Below are 19,171 nucleotides of genomic sequence, written 5' to 3' on the forward strand. Positions count from 1 at the left end.
CTTTGCCAAATATGTTCTTGCATTTTACACCTTCTGTTCAATATAGTAGTAGTAGTTTCTGATTGGAATGTAAATATGCACCAACTAAATAAGGATAAAACAGAAGTAGTTTTAGAATTATATATAATTGTTTTTGGCCTTGATTCCACCCTCCAATCATTTAATATAGACATATCCCTAGCCAAGACACTTCCACCTTCCCTGAACTGACATGCTCTCATAGTATAAAATGATTGACCAGTATTTGCAATCTTGTGATTAGGATCTCATAGATTTAATTTAGAATTTAATCATTCACAATTAGTTCCATTAAAACATGTAGAAAAGTATTGAAAACATAGGTTGCAAATTGCATTCCAAAGCAGGTATTTATTATTGCTCAGTGTTATACAATACCTGGCAAGCTGAAATGTATACAACTTGTGAATAGACATTAGGCACTCGTGTTCATCAACAAGTATTAAGTCAGCCATCTTTTATCTCCACAAGTAAAAGAACACTTAAAATTAGAGCCAAAAGACAGGTCCTAGTCTGTTGCAAATGTTGTGAATAGTTCCCACTGCAGTTTGTGTCCAAAACAAAAAAATATAGAAATCTCTGTCCCCATGTATAGCAACAGTGTATACATCAATTTGCATTTAGTGACAAAATATTACTGAATAGCATGCAACAGACCTGCCCAATGAGAAGTAAACATTAAAAAATAACAGATATAGGAAATTCCAACCGGAAGAATATATTGTATCAAAAGTCCTGCCGCAATCAGTAAACATTTTTAGAATAAGATAAAAACCTGTGCTGCGAGCCATGCTGTCATGCAGGATAAAATATACAGCAGTTGTGAATCATATTAAAATTATTTAGTAAATTCAAAACCCATTTACACACAAATATCAGGTCTCATAATAGTCAAAGCCATGCACACTCGTCTGCATCCATATAAAATTGTTAGCACACCGACAATTGTGATCATTATTTGCTGAAAATCTTCCCTCAGACTTTCACAAAATACTGAAATGTTTCAATGTATGGCTTTATTTACTCATCCCATTTCTGTAAAATATATTTGTGGTTAATCAGTTCGTAAAATAATAATCCCAAGTTAAAATATTCAACAATTGTCATGTGATATTGCACTTAGTAATTGCATGTGTTGGTATTGACAGTCCAAAGCAGGGCTGGGGTCTTTATAATGGTTTGCAGCAGGAGTCTGGTTGCCACATTCTTAAATCCATCAAAATCTGGTTCAGTTTCTTCATCCACAAATTCCTCTCGTCCTTGGTGTCCGCGCTAAGCCAGTTTCTGTGGAGGCAAAAACATGGTTATTAATCATCTTGCGAGTAGCAGTAATTGTTTAGTATATAATTGCATTAGTAATTTTTAAAAACTTCAGATGGAACACAGAACTAAACCCATTTCTACAATTCACTATTGCGATAAATTTTACAGTCCAACTTTTAATACTGTGTTGATGTCTCAATTAATCGGTCATTGGTGTATGTGGATTATAAAGATTCATATGGACAACAGCAGAAAAAAATAATGCATGGAGTGAGTTGGCTTTCCCAAAATCCAGCTTTTACCATCAGTTGATTAATTACATCAATAACATTAATTACATTATCCTGATCAAGCCATCTGTATTTTGAGTCTAGACATATATTATGCAGTGATGTCAGGTAAACCCAGCCCATTCTGATTTGGGGGGCACTCACTTGGTGACACACATGGTGTTCATGCACTGGCTGACCAGTGTCTCGCGATCGTCCTCCCTCTGCGGCCTCACTGTGATCAGCTCAAATGTGTTGGGACGGGCACAGAACTCGCGGTTGGCTGGCTCCACCTTCTTGCTTGTGCAGTTGGCCAGGTTGATGCGGCCAATGGGAGCCTGATGAGATGCGAAGGAATTACTAAAAATATCCTAGTCAACATGACAACAATGACACATAGCAAATACAAAATAAAAAATTTCTGTAATGGAAATTAACATTATTAGGATATGCCATTTTAGGTGCACAAATATGTTGTAAATTGGGAATCAATTTGGCACTGGAACCAACAAACATTTAAGGTGTCCAGCCCTAAATAAAATAAACATACAAAAAATAAAATAAAAATACTTCAGCAGGTCAAAACCAAAACTAAACCAGGTCTCACCTATGATAAACTTGATATATGAACTAGCAGCACATGGCAAATGTGAGAAAGTTGTAGTCTCATCTCACCTTTCTCCTTTCATCATCGGGATAGGTCCAATAGGAGATGCAGTATCCCGAGAGGACACACCACCTTCTGTGCCACGCTCCGAACCCACTCACATCCTCAAACATGGTCTGTGGAATGACATTTCAATCATCAATACTGGCATACACAAGTACTTTACACAAGTGCCATCCATTTGACACTCACCAGGAAGCCCTTCTCTTCCACATTGGAGCCCACCTCACACTGCAGCTTCATGTAGATGTGACCCTCCAGGGGGCATAGGAAGGGCACCTAGATCAGAAAGTGATTTGGGTCAACAAATTTGCCAATTATTATTATTATTATTACAAGTCTGGGTTTAATCAAACAAAAAAGTTATTCAAGCTCTCTTCAAAAGCACAATCAAGAAGCTCTGAATCAGTTGAAGTCATCAGTTAAAAGGCCAATATTACACCATTTTCAGATATGTTCTAATGTTGTTTCCTCATCAAAAACATAGCCAAGGTTGTGTTTTGTTTCATTCACATATTTAACACACAAACCCTGCATACTAATACTTTGCTGTGACATCACTCTGGGGGTGTTCTACATATATGTGTATGGCGGAATCTTTAAAAGTTACCATGTTGACACAAAGCACTCATTAGCTAAGACAGCCTGGTAAGTTTTAAGATACAAAATGGATATAAAACAACATTTTCAGGAGCCTGTGGTCAATGTAAGCGTTCATGGTCCTGTTTAGATATTTGATTTACAGCAAAAAGATGAAAAAACTGTTAGCTGATGGTAGCTAGTTTGTAACTAATTTAATGCCTCTGACTTGCTTAACAGTACAAATCAGCTCCCCTGTTGCAATTCCAGCTAAGTCAGCTCTTTTCTGGCCAAATTGTGTTAAATTTAGATTAAAAAAAAAAAAAAAAGGAAAAAAGATCCTTATCAAACTTCTTAGTTCATCTCTATGCTGATAGTCATGGAAATCTGGCAAAGGACAGCAAGATCTATCTCAGAACCTACTATACTATTACCAGGCAATATTTTATTGAATTCAGCTGTTGAAAATTCTAAAGAGGAAATAGGTGATGCTTTTAATATGCATTTTAAATCCATACGTGATGTTTTGGATAATAATGGTGAACATTGAGCTACAAATCTACAAATCACTTAAGTGTATAAAGATTTGCAGACACATCAATTTTGAAAGAGTCGCCACCTATAAATATCTTGGGTTTTGGCTTGATGTAATACATATCTCGGAATTATGTAGCAGTTTAAAATCAAAATTATGACTTTAGAAAATCTTGTATCCCAACGAATTCCAGAAAAAATATTCAAGCAACCTCTCTTTGTGTGCTAGATTATGGTGATATAATAAATATGCAGACTTCAGTCTCTACTTTGAAACCTTTAGATACACCATTTCACTCATTTGATAAATTTAAAACTCATCCCTGTACACTCTATAAAAAAGTAGGTTGGCCATCATTATGTGTCAGCTTTTAGTCATTTTGCTTCCCAAAAACTGAATACATTTCAAGGACATGTGAAACTAGATACATTGGTGCCACTAATGTATTTTAATAATCTGGTGGTAAACATTTATAATCACACCTGATCCAGTTTTTAATATTTTAAATGGACCTAAGTATCTTTGTATTAATTTAGGCTGAGTTCTTCTCTCAAACTGAAAACACTATTCCACCTTGTGATGTCATGTGGTGATACAGAAAGTGCTCCACTGTGATTTTCCTGTTTGTTTTTGTGTGTAGGCAGGACGGTGGCTGAGTGGCAACACTCATGCCTCACAGCAAGAAGGTTTGGTTCGATCCCCGGGTCGCCCAGGCCTTTCTGTGTGGAGTTTTGCATGTTTCTCCCCGTGTCTGGATGGGTTTCCTCCGGGTACTCTGGTTTCCCCCATCAACCAAAACATGAATGCCCTTCGAGACAACTGTTGTTGTGATTTTGGGTGTTACAAAAATAAAATGAATTGAATTGAATTGACACTCATCGACACTCATTCATCTTCACTAGAATCATTTGGATAATTTTGGACCTGCAATTGCTGATCTCTACTGACCTAAAAGGTAAAAGGTAGCCATTAATATAAAAACTACCACTTCATGACATCACAAGGTGGAACAGAACATTTTGAGCTTTGGAGATATAGACTAATGATAAATGGTTACTGAAACATGTGTGAATGGGAAAAAATAAAACAATTCCAGGTTTGTTTCTAGTGAGGTAACAACATTATAACATGATTAAAAGCTCATAGGAGTTAGTTTGCATTATATAGGACCGTTAATGTGCAAAGGATTTGGTTAGTGGCCCCAGCACATTCCCAAAGCAGCAGCCAATAGCAAAGGGAGCAGTAACCTGTTTAAGAAAAGAGTCACCGAGAAGCTCTCTCTCACTTCCTTCACATTTGATCTAAAAACAAAAATAAAGTGAATGGAGAAATTACTGTGGGAGAAAGAGCCAGGTCTTTTCTGATGTCGTAATTACAGACAGGACTGATGAAGAATTCTAGAGGTGCAGGAAAGCAGCAGTATAGGCATGTTTAGAAATGTGTGAAGCAAGGTTGTGGTGTAAAAATGCCTACTGAAATGGTGACCTAAAACCTGAAAAATGCATTACAATATAATCCATAGTGTAAAAAATATTGTAATGTGGAAGGAATAAGCAAACTTATTCCTTTTATTAAGCAGGGTTAGATCAATATTTCAATTTAAAAATGTCCAAATTATAACAATGATTCACAGTCGTCATAGATTATGTCTATATAGCAGCCACAAGCACAATAGGTCTTTTTAAAAGCATGTGTGCAGCAGATTGAACACAAAACATCATTACCTTCTCTAGGGGAAACTTGTTCTTCCCGATGGAGGAGAGGGTGAGTTTGTGAGACCCCACCAAGATAAAGTTACTGGTTCGGACTGCATTTGGACCACCAGGACTGGCAACAACTGGGGCAGGGAAAGGCATAGGTTACTTTAAAAATACATTTGCTTAAATAAAAAATAAGCTTAAAATAATATACATACCTGGTGTCTGCCCACTTTTCGTAATGGCAAGGAATCTCTTTGGAGTGATTGCCTATGGGAAATAATAATATGAGCAACAATTTAGTTTTAGTTCTAATAAATTGAAAGAAAAAGCTTCACATTTTAGACAATTAGATGTAAAAAATCTCAGACACATGTCTACCTTTAAAGAAAAAAATATGAAAACAGAAAATCCAGAATATATTTGTAATCATATTAAACTAGTGGCTTAAAGGTCCTATATTACACAAAATTGACTCTTATTATAATGTTATAATATTACCTCATCAAAAACACATCTGGAGTTTTGTTTTGTTTCACACATTTTTGAGTAACTCTGCATTATTAGACTGTCTACATCTCTAAATCTCAAAATGCTGTTCCTCCTTGTGATGTGACACAGTTTTCAGTTAACAGCGACCTTTTACTTTTTGTTCAGTAGAGATCGCCAATCCCAGAGCTGAAATTATTCAAATTACTGGGGCACTTCCTGCATTACCACATATCACAAGGTGGAACAGAGTGAACACAGCCTAAATATGCAGGGTTTGTGTGTTGAACGTGTATTGCATTGCATTCACACAACTCCAGGTACGTTTTTGATCAAGAAACATAGATCAGAAAATAGCATAATATGGGCCACTTAAAACTGGTTAGTTCATATTTTTGTAGATATAGTCAAATAATTAATACACTACCTAGCTAATTCTGCCATATAGCTTTACCCTGTCCTCCATTTTAAAATGTCTTATAGAATGTTACACCAAGTGAATGCCACCCATGAACTATTTTTACCCCTGTGTAAGACCTCTCCCCCCATGATCCAGTGCTTCCCAGCAGCACCCGTGGGACTAAGCTGACAGTTCATACCGACATACACAGATCATGGGCCTCGTGCACTTGCTGCCATATTATCTGAACATGACAGACCAGGGTTATAAAATTATTTAGGGACTGTTTCTCTTCAGTAGTAAGTAGTAAACCAACAGAAAGCAAAGAGCCATGTTTACCTTTGACTTGCTGATTTTTTTCTTCTTGTCAGCGCACATCTCTCGCTTCTGGACCTGAAAGCAAGATTTGATATGAGATTTTTCTAAAGAAAACGAAGAAACATTAGTCATTCCACATTTTAAACATTCAGTATTTACCACCTTTTAGTTTAGTTCCACATTAGGGCTTTACTATCACTATTATTTTTGTTTAAATATTTCTAATTTTCTCTCAAAGAATATGTGGAGTATAAGTGTCACTTACTATCACTTGCATATTAAACAGGCTTTTCTGAACAGTACTGTTACTTTTTATATTGGTAATACAGTTAACAAGATATGTAATTTTCTGATGCAAAGCTAGAGTCTAGGTAGTTTTTAGGGCCACCATAGTCTTCTCCATTCCTGGAAAACACAGCAAATAAATCATGCCAAGGAGCAGCCACTTACCAAGCAGTACACCTCGATCATAATTTGAAAGTCACTGGAGACATCAGCCCTAAAAAGAAAACAAAGTTATCTAACCAAACATAATTCTGATATGGCTATAAAGTATTAAAGGTTTAAAGTACTTACATGGTGAATTTGGTGGGGAAGGTAAGTGTGTCTCCACTCAGTCCTCTGTGTGTGCTGGCTAAAGGAGTAGCTACTGTGTTCTCTGCCCCAGCCCGGATCATTACAAAGAACGAGTGCTTACTGGCCGCTTCTACAAAAAAGAACAAGATAAACTATTATGAAAACAACCACTTAATATCCAGTAGGAAGTTAGGAAATTCTTGCTGGCTATGTCAAAGTTGATACATTTCAAACAGTTTCAAACAGTTTCTTACCAGGCTTGTTGGCTGTGGAGCAGACAAAATCAGCCTTGAGCGGCAGCCTGAGCTCATGTAGAGTGATGGAGCCCCGAGTGGCAGACACCCCGGTGGAGTCAGGGGGAGCAGGGGCCTTCTTCTGTCCAGAGGGGTCTCCTTTCAAGCGGTCCAGCTCGGCTTTCAGAACCTCACGCTTTTCAGCTGAAAGTTAGATTATAGAGTTAATATAGTGTCGACACTATAATCACAGCACGCTTGATGTACAACTGAAGTGTTTGTACAGTACTGGAGAATATACAACTCATATGGTCTTATACTAGCTCAGATATAGATCAAGACTTCTACAACTACTCAGGAAAGGTCCAATATTTATCCAGTATTTATGTGATTTATTTCAGTCGGCACCGAATGATAATAATGAGGATCTAGTTTCCATACAAGATTTAGTTTTTGTTTTTTTATGAAGTATTTCATTTTTCCTGGAACAACCCTACTTACTCCATTCCATAATAATTTTTTTTTTTTTTATACCGGTATTATAAATGAGCTAGGGTTAGGGTAGCCATTTGCCACTACTGCAGAGGGACAGACCAAGAGAAATGCAGCTGCCAAAGTTCATAAACCAACAGCCTCTCCAAGCAGCCATACTACATCCACACTGGCAAGGTGGGTGGCCTTGCCCATGAACACAAAAGCATGTTCTATACAGAATAGGTTTGGATGGACTCACTTGCCACCAGCAGCAGCCTCTCAGCCTCGGCCTCCACCTGTGAGCCTTTGCCGTGTTCTTCATCGGTGCAGCAGTTCAGAGCCTGGCTCGCCTGGTGGATCACTGTCTGCTGCAGGTTCATCTCATTGGTCAAAACCTGAAACAGTCACACATGAATGAAACTGAAAGTTGAAGGAATGTTCTGACAAACTATTCTCTTACTCCCTATCCCTGCCCACTGCTCTGATTTTTGAAGGGGAATTATCACTATACAATACATACTGGTTCAAAGATGTCAAATTGCCTTTTTTTAAAACTAAAAACTTCTATTTACAATAGTGAAATGAGACTATAAAAAGGGCCCTAAATGACAGCTATTTTTTCCTTTTGATGTGTAACCAAAAATGTCATTGGCTGAAACTTAAAAAAAAAAAATGTATTATGCAAAACAAAAGTTGCATAAGTATCCATGGTTCTATGAATCCCGGATGTCAGAGAGGATGAAACAGAACCATCTATTACATATGAAAGAAAAAAGTATAAAAATTGCTATGTTTCCTCTTACATAACACTAAATATAACTGGAAGCTTGTAGAGCGCCTACCTTCATCCGCTGCTTAACACTGAACAGGTTGGAGCCTCGTGGTTCCTCTGCTCTCTGAGACACATCCTCTTTCCTCACGATCACTTGCTTTATGCTTGGCCTTTCTGGATCCTTCACTCTGGTGGATCTGTATGCATCAATGCTAATAGAGAAGGGATCACAGGTTACTTCACAACTGCTATTTTTTGTATAATAGCTCCAAATGTCTCAGCAGTGGTACCTGTACGGCAGCCGATGCTCTGGGCTCAGGACGTGGATGCTGTCTGAAGAAAGAGACCGCCTCAGTTTGGTCTTTGGCGTTTTCTCCAGAGGGCTCTTCACAATGAATGAGCTGGCTGGGGTTGAAGTCTACAAATAAAATGAAAAATATAAGTATTTCACATGATGCCACAACATATCAAACTCTCCATTTTTTACAATTAAGAGTACATAATGTGGATAATCACAGCAAAGTTTGAATCAAATATACTGATACATAGTAATTTATCCTACATACCATCATCCCATCCGGACTCTTTGCCACGGCCGCCACAGTCTCAACCAGCGGAGCAAGCAGAGACATGGAGGAGATGTTCAGAGGGTCTTCTTCCTCTTCCTCCTCGCTCTGCTCCAGGACTCCTTGGAACAGCTCGTTGATTACGGCGGAGTTGATGGAGGCATCCACGTTCTGCTCACTGGTCACAGATCCGTCCACGTTCATCTCTGTTTCATTCACTTCCTCTTCCTGTTTCTTCTCTTCTTCTAGGCATTCATTGACAGGTTCTACAACAATTTGGCTGACTGATTTTAGAGGGCTAGACGTTGAAGCTGGAGGCGAATCCAGAAATCCTAAAAAAAAGTTTTGGGGAATTTTAGTAGAAAAAACAAACGTTGCATTGCTTTGGTTACATATTTTTTATTGTTGAGTAACATTCTGTAGTACAAATTAAAGCTCTACTGCAAAAAAAATTAAAAGGCATGTTTCTTTAGATGTTGGGAAAACGTACAAAAACATGCATCCTAACCAACCGTGCTGGCATATCCACAATCCTGACTTAAATAAATCTATTATGTAAATGACCAAACAAACATTGTGGCAATCTTGATCACTCTCAAAAAGTAGCACTGAAATGTAAAGTACCTGATCGAATACTTTTGGTGGGGCTCTGACTTTTGTCAACAGAAGGCCCTGTTGGCTCATCTGAGTGACAGGAAGGTGCCTCGCTCTCCTCTGATGTGCTTTTTGGTTTCTGAGGCAAAAGAAAAATTCATTCACCTTTTTGTAAACACATATTTGGTGTTCTATGATAATATAGGACTTTGCTGACCACCGTCTCTCTGATTGTCTTGTCCGGTCCTTCGTCCTTGTTCTTCCACATGTTGTTGGCCTTCTGGAAACGGTTTCGGATCAGAGCCAGCTCCGACTCACGCTCCTGAAAGTAATAAATATGCTTGTTATTAGAAAATGGCACAATATGGGCCCTATAAGCTACTGTGTGCAAGCAGTTTCCTTTGTGAATCAATAAAGTCTATGTTGTAAATGAAACAAAACACAACTATAGGCATGTTTTTGATAAACATGTAAATGAAACAAAACACAACTATAGGCATGTTTTTGATAATATTTCCTTAACACACAAACCCTGCATATTTAGGCTGTCTTCTCTCAAACAGAAAACACTTTCTTCCACCTTGTGATGTCATGTGATAATACAGGATGTGCTCCATTGTGTTTTTAAACTCCATACACCTTCACTAGAATCATTTGGATAATTTCAGCCCTAGAATTGCCTGCCTTAATGATTTGGGGGAAAACAAAAAGTTAAAAGGTAGCCATTAACTTGAAAACTACCACTTCATGACATCACAAGGTAGTTTTGGAGACATATAGTCTGTCTATTAGTAAAGGGTTATGCATGTTTTTGAGGAGGTAACAGAATTAAAACATAGCTTAAATGTTCACAAGTCAATTTTGCATAATATATTGTAATGTTTAAAGAATTAACCAAAAATAAACAGTAATAAAATTCAGTGGCAAATATGGAAAAAGTTACAAATGTACATTAAGCCTTAATAACAAAGACTTAATAGACTATTGGTGCATTATAAATTAATGATTCAGGCTTGGCAACTACTTAATTAAGGGATTAGGATACTAAAATTTCAAACTCGATTTCGATACTACGTAGTAGACTCATTAATAAAGATTCCATGATAATAAAGCACTAGCCATAGAATGTGATTTTCTACATTAAATGGTAGTACTTTATTTTATATTACCACATGGCCTTATATCTGTGTAATCCCTCAATTGTCCAGGTAGGTTCCATAGTGGTCCATGGGAACATACTGGTCTATGTGTCTTATACTTGTTCTGATACAGCTCAGAATCATTCTAAAGATATTCAGGAAAGGCTCATTTCTGTCAGTGACTTTTTTAGAATCAATAGTTCCTCAAATGAGTATCTTTTTTCAATACTAGTTTTAGTATTGATTAGCATCTTCTGATACTTTTGACAACCCTAGTTTGACATGGCCTGAGGTTATCTATTACATAAGGGTAAGTTATTGTGTAGTTGTATTAAGTAAGCTATGAATTTAGTCATGTATTGTTCACATGTTCTCAGGGAATATTGGGTTTCATTTGTAAAATACTGTAAATGCGTCCAGATCACCATCTTGTGTCTTTGGGTGAGGTCGGCAGATGTGGTTTTGGTGGTCTGGGCAGCACGGAGTTTCTCCTGGACCAGCCTGGTGTTTGGGGTCACTGCCGAGGTCATTGTGGGAGTCTTTGGCTGACTTCTGCTCCCTGCTGGAGTGCTCGGGTTGGCACGCTCGTTGCATTTTTCTCCAAAGCGTTCCAGAAAAGACTTCACACCTTCAGGAAATAAAATTTAATTTAATTGGTGTAAAATGTACACAAATGTTGTAAAAGGTGAGCAAATTGTAAAAGTACTTTGACGACATTATATACAACTGACCATGCAAGTATTTTGAGAAAAGTAAACTTTGTCTATTTCAGTGCATTCCACCACCAACCAAATAGAAAGCTGGTGCAAACTTTGTCTTAGGGAATTAGCACATACTGCAGTTGTGCTAGGGTGCAAGACACTTCACGCAACATCCATCAACTATTCTAGTCTTGCACACATGTGATTGGTTGCAACAAAAATGCAAAAAGCACACATGCATGAAAATTGCCATGGGAATAGTCCTAATTTAACAACTTAAAACAAAATATTATATCTATTGAATGTGGTAAAAATGTCACATATGAATAAATGAAGCCAAAATGAAAATGATCTGGTCCATTTTAATACAACTTACTAGGAGTTCCAGTGGTCTTCTCCTGATAACTGGCGCTCAGGTCAGCAGGTTTGACCCGGATTTCTGGTTTGTGTGGGCTGGGCGCCACCCCCAGAGGTTGGGCGGAGAGGTGGTTCTTCAGGGGGCTCTGGGGACAAGGTTTGGGGGTATCCTTCTGTGGACTGGAGGAGGATAGCTCGTGCCTAGAGATCTTCTGAGGACTCTGAGCTGACGGTGTAACAGGAGGGGCTTCGGCCTTTTGAGGACTGGGGGGGATCGCACGGCTGGCTTTCACTGGAGAGTTTATAATGGACTGAAAAGGAATAGAAAAATCACTTATTATATACCTCGCATTTACAGTAGTGGTATGAAAGTTACGATAATATTAGATGCCTGCAAAGTACATCAAATAACCCAAGTGTACTTTTTTACCTTTTTAATTTGAATTGGTAAGAGAATCACTGAAGACTTCTTCATAGAATATAAATGTAGACATACAGGAGCATTTTGAATAAAGGTCACAAATTGTGTTGATAGTGGTGTAGTCTCTTTATGTTCACAATGTATGAAAATAGTCTTAGCAGCAATACTAATGTTTTTGTGAAAACAGCTTACCTGATTAGTTTTTGTCATAGATTTGTCTTGAGCAGTTGTCACCAAAGGACCAGCAGATGTCACACTGCTGTTAGCCTCTCTGCTTGGAGCTTTATGGACAGAGGAGGGTTTCTCTGGTGCAGTTTGTTTGGGGATGTTAGCGTGGCTCAGGTCATCCTCCCATGAGCAGATGGTAGCAGCCAGGTTAGCCAGTCTGCCTTTACGTCCTACAGGAGCCCCCGAGGACAAAGAGGGGGTGGAGCTAGGAGGCACGTCTGGCTGTCTCTTCAGCATGGAGAGGGGGGCGCAGTCTGGAACCACTTCTGGGTCTGCCATGGTCAGATGTCACGAAAGAATAGTCAGATAAACTCACGCACCTTATTGTAACTCAACAAGTGTATTAACAAATGTTTTGCATCACCACAAACCTTATCTTACCATTTCCATGGAAATGTTGTTGCTTTGGCTATAATCTTCACAGTATGATTATAAAACTTCTCCATGGAAAATGTTCCAAAGTATGCTTTTAACGTTCTGTTTATGGAATCATGCATGTGATGTGCAGAAGTTACATACTGTAACTTTAAATACAGTATAATAAAATAAAGATATATATCTGGGATATCTTGTTTTAACAGTGGCTTCAATTTGCTAAACTGTGTGACTGATTAAAAATAATTTAATGCAGTTTTGAAATCATGAGAAATTTTAAATAAAGTATAGTGTAACGACAAATTATAAATCATTTTTGGAGAGATTAGCTGTGGAACATTGCTTTGGGTCAAAGGCCATGAGTACTTCTCATACTGATACTATCAACGTTCTTTGGGGGTGTTGATGCTAACTATAGGCATGCTCTGTCTGGTCAGAGTGTGTTAAAATAAATCTTAGATTAAAGTCTAACCACGCCTCAGACAGAACTGACTTAGTTGGAACTAGAACAGGTGAGATGATTTGTGCTGTTAAACAGGTCCCTCAAAGATAGCTAGTTATAGCTAATTAGCTAGCATTAGCCAACAGTTTTGAGTTAGTCACCATCACCTTTTTAGTTGAAAAATCAAACGCCTAAACATGACCATGAATGCTTGTATTGATCACAGACTCCTGAAAAAATATCTTTAAAATTGATTTCTTATTTTCTCTTGAGTTTCAGACAATCTCAAACCCTTCTTGTTGGTGTTTGCTAATATGTTCATTGTGTCACCATGGTAACTGTTGAAGATTCAGCTGTGCACATACATGTAGAACACCCCCAGTATAATGTAACTGCAAAGTATCAATTAAATGGCTTATATTACTACATTTTCTGATTTATTATGTTTCCTCATCAAAAGAAAATCCACTGTGTTTTTAAACTCCATACACCTTCATTAGAATCATTAGGATGATTTCAGCCCTAGGATTGCTGAGCTCTACTGAACAAAAGATAGCTCCCAACTTACAAGATAGCTCCTATAACTTCAAGTAGAGCTGAGCATTTTGATCGCGGGAGATGTAGACCAAGTAGTAATGCAGAATCACTCAAACGTTTGTGAATGACGCAAAACACAACTCCAGGTATGTTTTTGATGAGGTAACAACATTCTAACATGGCTTAAAGCTGTAAAATTGAAATAAAATCTTGTATTCTAATATGCGCTGTTGCTCTTACCCCCAGCCTCCCAGAACTTCCTCTGGTCGGCCAGCATCTGTAGGCGCGACCTCATGCCTGTTGCAGATGGAACATTCTTTTCCTCCTCCTCAGTCCTGCTCTGGTGCAGTGAAGTTGCGACCTCCATCTTCTCCTCCTCCCTGCTGTTCAGCTCGATCTCAGCTCTCCTCACCTGCTCCACTTCGGTTGGGACATTAGGCCGACTTGCTCTCTCCATAGAGGGAGTACTCCTAATGCTGGCAGGGCCCACGGGGGGTTTCTTGTCTGTGGGAGGGTCCTGGAGCAGTGGGGTCAAAGCCTGTGGCACCATTGGCTCCTTGTTCTCCTCATCTACTTTGGAGGGCTGCAGGTTTTCACCTGAACATTTGCGCTTGGAAGGGGAGGGCTTGGCAGTAGCCTGTGGAACTGAAAAACGACAATTACTGAACATTTCAGGTTGCTATGCAATGCTGTTAAATTTTTAATGAGGATTCAGTCAATGCTCTGCTTGGGGCCTTTTTAATGAACAGGTCTACAGATAATCAGCAAAAGCAATTTGGAGCAAAGTTCAGATTTTTGGCTGCTTTTGCGGCTGATTGGCTGGCACACTAAGCAGTTTTTTTTTTACTCTTTAAATTTGAATCTGAAATTTTTAACATAAGATTTTGGAATTTTGAAAGTGTAGCATTTATAGCTCAAAGGACAAGTTAAGTTTTAAAATGGAATCCCTCGACTTATTTCATCATCTGTAACCAATTCCATCTAAGACAAAAAAGCACAAGGAAGGCATTTTTCTGATGGATTAAACTCTGACTTAACAAAATAAATATGTTGCCTATATTACACAATAGTTATGATTTGGCATATACACATTTTTGGCAAGTTTTGGCTGTTTACGTCATGGTTGCTAGGCAACATAAGTCTACATAAGTCATATCCACTGCCCGTGTCCAACCAAGAAGTAAAATTATAACCTTCACCAAAATTACAAAACTAGAAATAACTAGGCAAAATGTTTTGTAAAATCTTAACTCTAATGATGTTAACTATGCTTTAGAGAAATGAGTAGTCCTGTCATACGCACTTTAAAGTTAATTACTATTGAAATACATTTTATTAGTTTTCAATTGGACAAAACTAAATCAAAAACTGTGATGATTTTTTTGTCATATTGCCCACCCTCATTTCAGATATATAGTAAGATGACGTTGTAGTTAGATTCTACCTTTATCGACAGGAGGTTCACATATTAAACTGTTGGTCTCTGTCAGTGGCTCTCTGGGTCGTTTCACCATTTGTCGGTTTGCAGCGTTTGGTCTTTCTGCTAGTTTCTTTTGCAGGTTCTCACGACGAGCCCTAGTCCGCTCCAACAGTTTCTGCAGCAGAAAAAAGAACTGTGTTATTTCCGTTGAGATCAAACCAAGTATTTTATCTGGCATGTAGGAATGTTAGGATTAACCAAATGTATTGAGACAATATTTTATGAAATATAGAAGCAACATCTTTTCTATAGTATTTTCTTTCGTGATGTAAATAATAGTGAACTGTTGTCACATTAAAATGAAGCTTGTTTTTTTTTTTTTTTAATATCCAGTTCTTGTAATATTGACTCACATACTTTACCAGTATTCATCAGTAAATCATAATATACAAGGAAAACCCCCTACAACAATGACAAGTAAATCTGCGCAATTTTGAAAAAAACAAACACAATCTCATTATGATTTTTTGGAAAGTACTGAGATTGTGATTAAACTGCTGATACATGTTTAAAAAAGTAGGATTCTGTTCAGGGCACACAAATTTAAAAAAAATAAAAATCAGATTGGAGAGCCCCAGCTATCTACATGTACAAGATTCTCTATTAAAATACTAGGCCTGTAGTAGAAATTCTTGATCTACTGCCAACGGATTAGTTAACTAAAAAGGGGGTGTGACAAAATCTCTCAAACCCATTACGTGATATATGACAACCTTAAAAACAAGTGCTCATTCAAATTATTTACTGTCAGTAACTTCCTCAAAATTGCCGCCCATCTACAATACGTAATGCATTCGCTATACTAAATCTGAAACCTCAAAAAAGGAAAACCAAGCTTTTTGGGTTTGTGTGAGAAGCTTACAGTCAACTACTCCATTTTTTTTTATCAGGACTTGGCCAGAGCAAACTAGTATTAATAATTTGCCAGATTAAAAAAAACAAACAAAAAAACAAGCAATATGGTTTTCTTGGTTAAGTATCTCCAAGTATGTGCTTAAGTGAGAATTGGACTGTGTACCCTACAGTTCTTTGACCATTGCTTAACATTATACTACTGCCACCCCAGTTGATTACAAGAGAAAATCAGGAAACATTTCAGCATATGCATCCATGTCTAACTGCGGAAGCCAGGGTGCAGTCAGTTTTATTTTCTTTACGCACCCTAGTTGGACTAACCCAGAAGCCTTGTCTAAACTAAAATAGATAAAGACATCTGTTTGTCCTGCCCTTCCCTTTCCCTCCACTTGACCCTCCCTCATTTGACTCTCACACACTGCCAGCCTGTCACACGATGTGATGAATAGTGCTGTACGTTAGCTGCAAGCCCAAACACATTCCAGGGAGCAGAGTGGAAAACCTCAAGTCACTTTTTACTGCATTCCGAAGCCATGAGCCTCTCCTTCAAATTTGAATTCTACTGGCTGTGGAAGGCTGACACAGAAAAGGCATGATCACATCTACTTATAGGGGCAAAAACAGATCTAGCAAAAGGGGAAAGCACTGGTGAGGTGAGATGCTAATTCAAAGGTTTCAACTTTCTGTTATATGCAACATTTTGAGGACTTTCTCCCAGATGTATTTTATTTAGTGTTCAGTATCCCTATGACAAGTCCTAATTTCTCATCATTCTGAAACCCATGAACCAGGAAACATACTTCATTTTCTTGCATAGGATATAAAAAAGAAATGATTAATGATTGATCAAGATCAAGTAAAATAATCGTAATATTTTAAAAATTTGTAAGCGTGTACGTTTTGATCATTTTTTTTAGAATGGAAAATATTACAACAAAACAAAGACCATAACACGTGACACGTCATTATTGTATTGCGTTACTGAACTTTAACTTTGAATATTGAATATACGCACGGATCAAAACAATCAAATGATACATATAAAGTTAGCCATAGACCAAAACGTTTGCACAATGCGCCTGATTAAAAAATTAATACAATACAAACGACTCTGTTAGCATTTGTCACAGCATTACAGGATTCGTTGCACACATGCTAGGTTAGCCAACACTCACCTCAGTAAACGGATCCATATTGGAGAACGTATCACCGATCCAACGATGTTTCGGAATGTACGTATATTACAAGTCTAGTACGGAATAATGTGCCTACAAACAAGACACAAGGGGCTCTCGGTCCTGTCCTGTCCTCTCCCTGCCGTTGCTTCTGTTCTGGCTCTGCTCTGCTCTCTCTGTGCAAAACAACGTCAGTTCAAAATTTGAATTTCAGCGCTGCGGTTACTGCGCATGCTCCAACTGCTCACCGGAAGTCCGTGGAGCCAATCAGGGGCAAGGATTGGGCCTTTATATTTTACTGACCATAAATCTATTTGCATTTTTTAAGTAATACTAGCTTGACAGAATAGCTTGATGTTTTATTGTTCTTTTACTCTGCATTGTATTATGTGTATTTGTGTTTTTTTGTGTTTTTTTTATTGTGTGTAGACTTTTTATGTGAGGCACTTTGGTCAACTGAATTGAATATTAAACAATAATGAATTCAGAACTGTTACGCACTTAACAGTATTGGACACAATACTAAAAAAAAGTGAAGTGGTAGAAAATGTGTAATTCATTTTAACAAAAGGCTAAATCAAAATACAAATACAAATTTAGAACAATTTATTAAGGATATTTCAGACATTGCTATTTGCATGATAGATGATGATGATGAAGGGTTAAGAACACAGTTAGAGGATTTTTTTTACGCGGTGGAGCCTCACATTTGTGGCTGCTCTTCCTCCTGTTTGATGCTCTGTTCTTCTGCCTCTTCTTTAATCTGTGGAGTCTCTAGGATTTCCTGGTTCTGAGCTGGACCAGGACTCAGAGAGGGGATGGGGACACCTGCAGGAGACAATAGCCTTGTTTCCAGTGGTTTGGAGAATAAAGGGGTAACTACTTACACGTACATGCTGACTGCTTAATACAGCATTTTTCCTGTCTCTGTTGATGTGTCTGTAGTTTACTCAAGGGAGATGGGATGTCTTTTCTTTGTCCAGGAAATTGTGGAAACATTTTAATCCAAATAAGAACTTGAATGATTTTGGGTCAGTAGAACTCAGGATTGTGTGATCACATCTCAGAGGATTTTCACTTAGTCTAATGTTAAACCTATGGAGCGATTAAAATGGTAAATACAGTGTAATGTAATGTATTATACACTATAGTGTGATAAATGTATGTACCAGTAGAGACTCAGCAGCTTATTGGGTTGTTCCACAGCTCATTATCATTTTATATTGCTTTCTCCGAGAGCAGTTGGGGAGACAGATATGACAACTATGGTGGATTTCTGAATGAAATAAAGCCCTCTGTAGACATTTTAGGATGTTTTTTAACTGTGTATCTTAAAAGTGCAATCTGACACATAAGTTTAGAGAAATTGGTGTTAAAAATACAAAAGTAGTTTGACTCAAATTTCATTTTCAATCATTTTCTTGCCATTGTTTCTTATGGGAGCAGGGGTGAATGGACTTACCAGCTTAGGGGTATATCAAAAATTCAGAGGTTAGAGGTGTATTGCAGATTTTCAAAAGTTTCCAAGAGAGATAGTTTAGATACTTTCACAGTTCACACATTTAACGGTTTTATTGAGTTTCCTTCCAATTGTCTTTTAAATACAGTAAAAACAGGCTTTACCTTTTCCCATTTGCATGAATGAATACTTTGATAACAATAAAAAATAAAAAATAAAAACATTTTTGTTTGCAAGTCCTTCATTTTGATGGCAAAATGAATATTGTCCCATGTTAACCTGTCCAATCCCAGAGGTCTTCCCAGAATGTCTCTGTAAACATGCATTGATTAAAAAAAAGATGTTCAGTAGTTTCAATGTGACATTCACAAAATGTGTTTTTATGGGATATAAATGATTGTTTAGATGTTTATGGAGAATTTTGTTTTATGCCTTTTTTTCTAAAACATTTTGTTCAGATATATTCAGTGTGGAACTGGGAGCAGGTCAGGTTAAAATTCAATAGTTTTACAGTTTGAGGAATTGCATTGCAGATTTTGTTGTATTCTGACC

The 19,171-nt window shown here is 37.7% G+C and overlaps 1 protein-coding gene across 4 annotated transcripts; it reads right to left on the reverse strand.

Annotated features, from left to right (window-relative positions):
- Positions 1-349: 349 nt before the first annotated feature.
- anln (anillin, actin binding protein) lies at positions 350-17,419 on the reverse strand. 4 transcript variants are annotated; one of them, XM_055225183.1, is made up of 24 exons: positions 17,161-17,419; positions 15,095-15,245; positions 13,891-14,295; positions 12,261-12,568; positions 11,667-11,958; positions 11,015-11,217; positions 9,668-9,772; positions 9,481-9,589; positions 8,857-9,188; positions 8,581-8,708; positions 8,361-8,502; positions 7,778-7,913; positions 7,066-7,248; positions 6,812-6,941; positions 6,686-6,734; positions 6,257-6,310; positions 6,117-6,161; positions 5,247-5,298; positions 5,056-5,168; positions 4,579-4,632; positions 2,410-2,496; positions 2,226-2,333; positions 1,716-1,888; positions 350-1,302 (listed from the first exon to the last, which is right to left on the reverse strand). In XM_055225183.1, the coding sequence occupies exons 1-24, from the start codon at positions 17,176-17,178 to the stop codon at positions 1,188-1,190; spliced, it is 3,492 nt and encodes a 1,163-aa protein (XP_055081158.1). In that variant the 5' UTR covers positions 17,179-17,419; the 3' UTR covers positions 350-1,187. The 4 variants fall into 4 exon arrangements, with proteins under 4 accessions (XP_055081158.1, XP_033831271.1, XP_055081159.1 ...); XM_033975380.2 differs by lacking the exon at positions 6,117-6,161; XM_055225184.1 differs by lacking the exon at positions 4,579-4,632.
- Positions 17,420-19,171: the final 1,752 nt, after the last annotated feature.

This window comes from Periophthalmus magnuspinnatus, chromosome 11, assembly GCF_009829125.3.
Source record: "Periophthalmus magnuspinnatus isolate fPerMag1 chromosome 11, fPerMag1.2.pri, whole genome shotgun sequence".
Lineage (NCBI taxonomy): Eukaryota > Metazoa > Chordata > Actinopteri > Gobiiformes > Gobiidae > Periophthalmus > Periophthalmus magnuspinnatus.

What these genes read in the sequence shown, in the direction of transcription:
- anln (XM_055225183.1), bottom strand. An exon ending in GAGCATCGGCTGCCGTACAG is followed by an intron (nt 8,503 to 8,580) that starts GTACCACTGCTG and finishes CTTCTCTATTAG; the next exon opens with CATTGATGCATACAGATCCA. An exon ending in AAAAAATCAGCAAGTCAAAG is followed by an intron (nt 6,162 to 6,256) that starts GTAAACATGGCT and finishes TGTCATGTTCAG; the next exon opens with ATAATATGGCAGCAAGTGCA.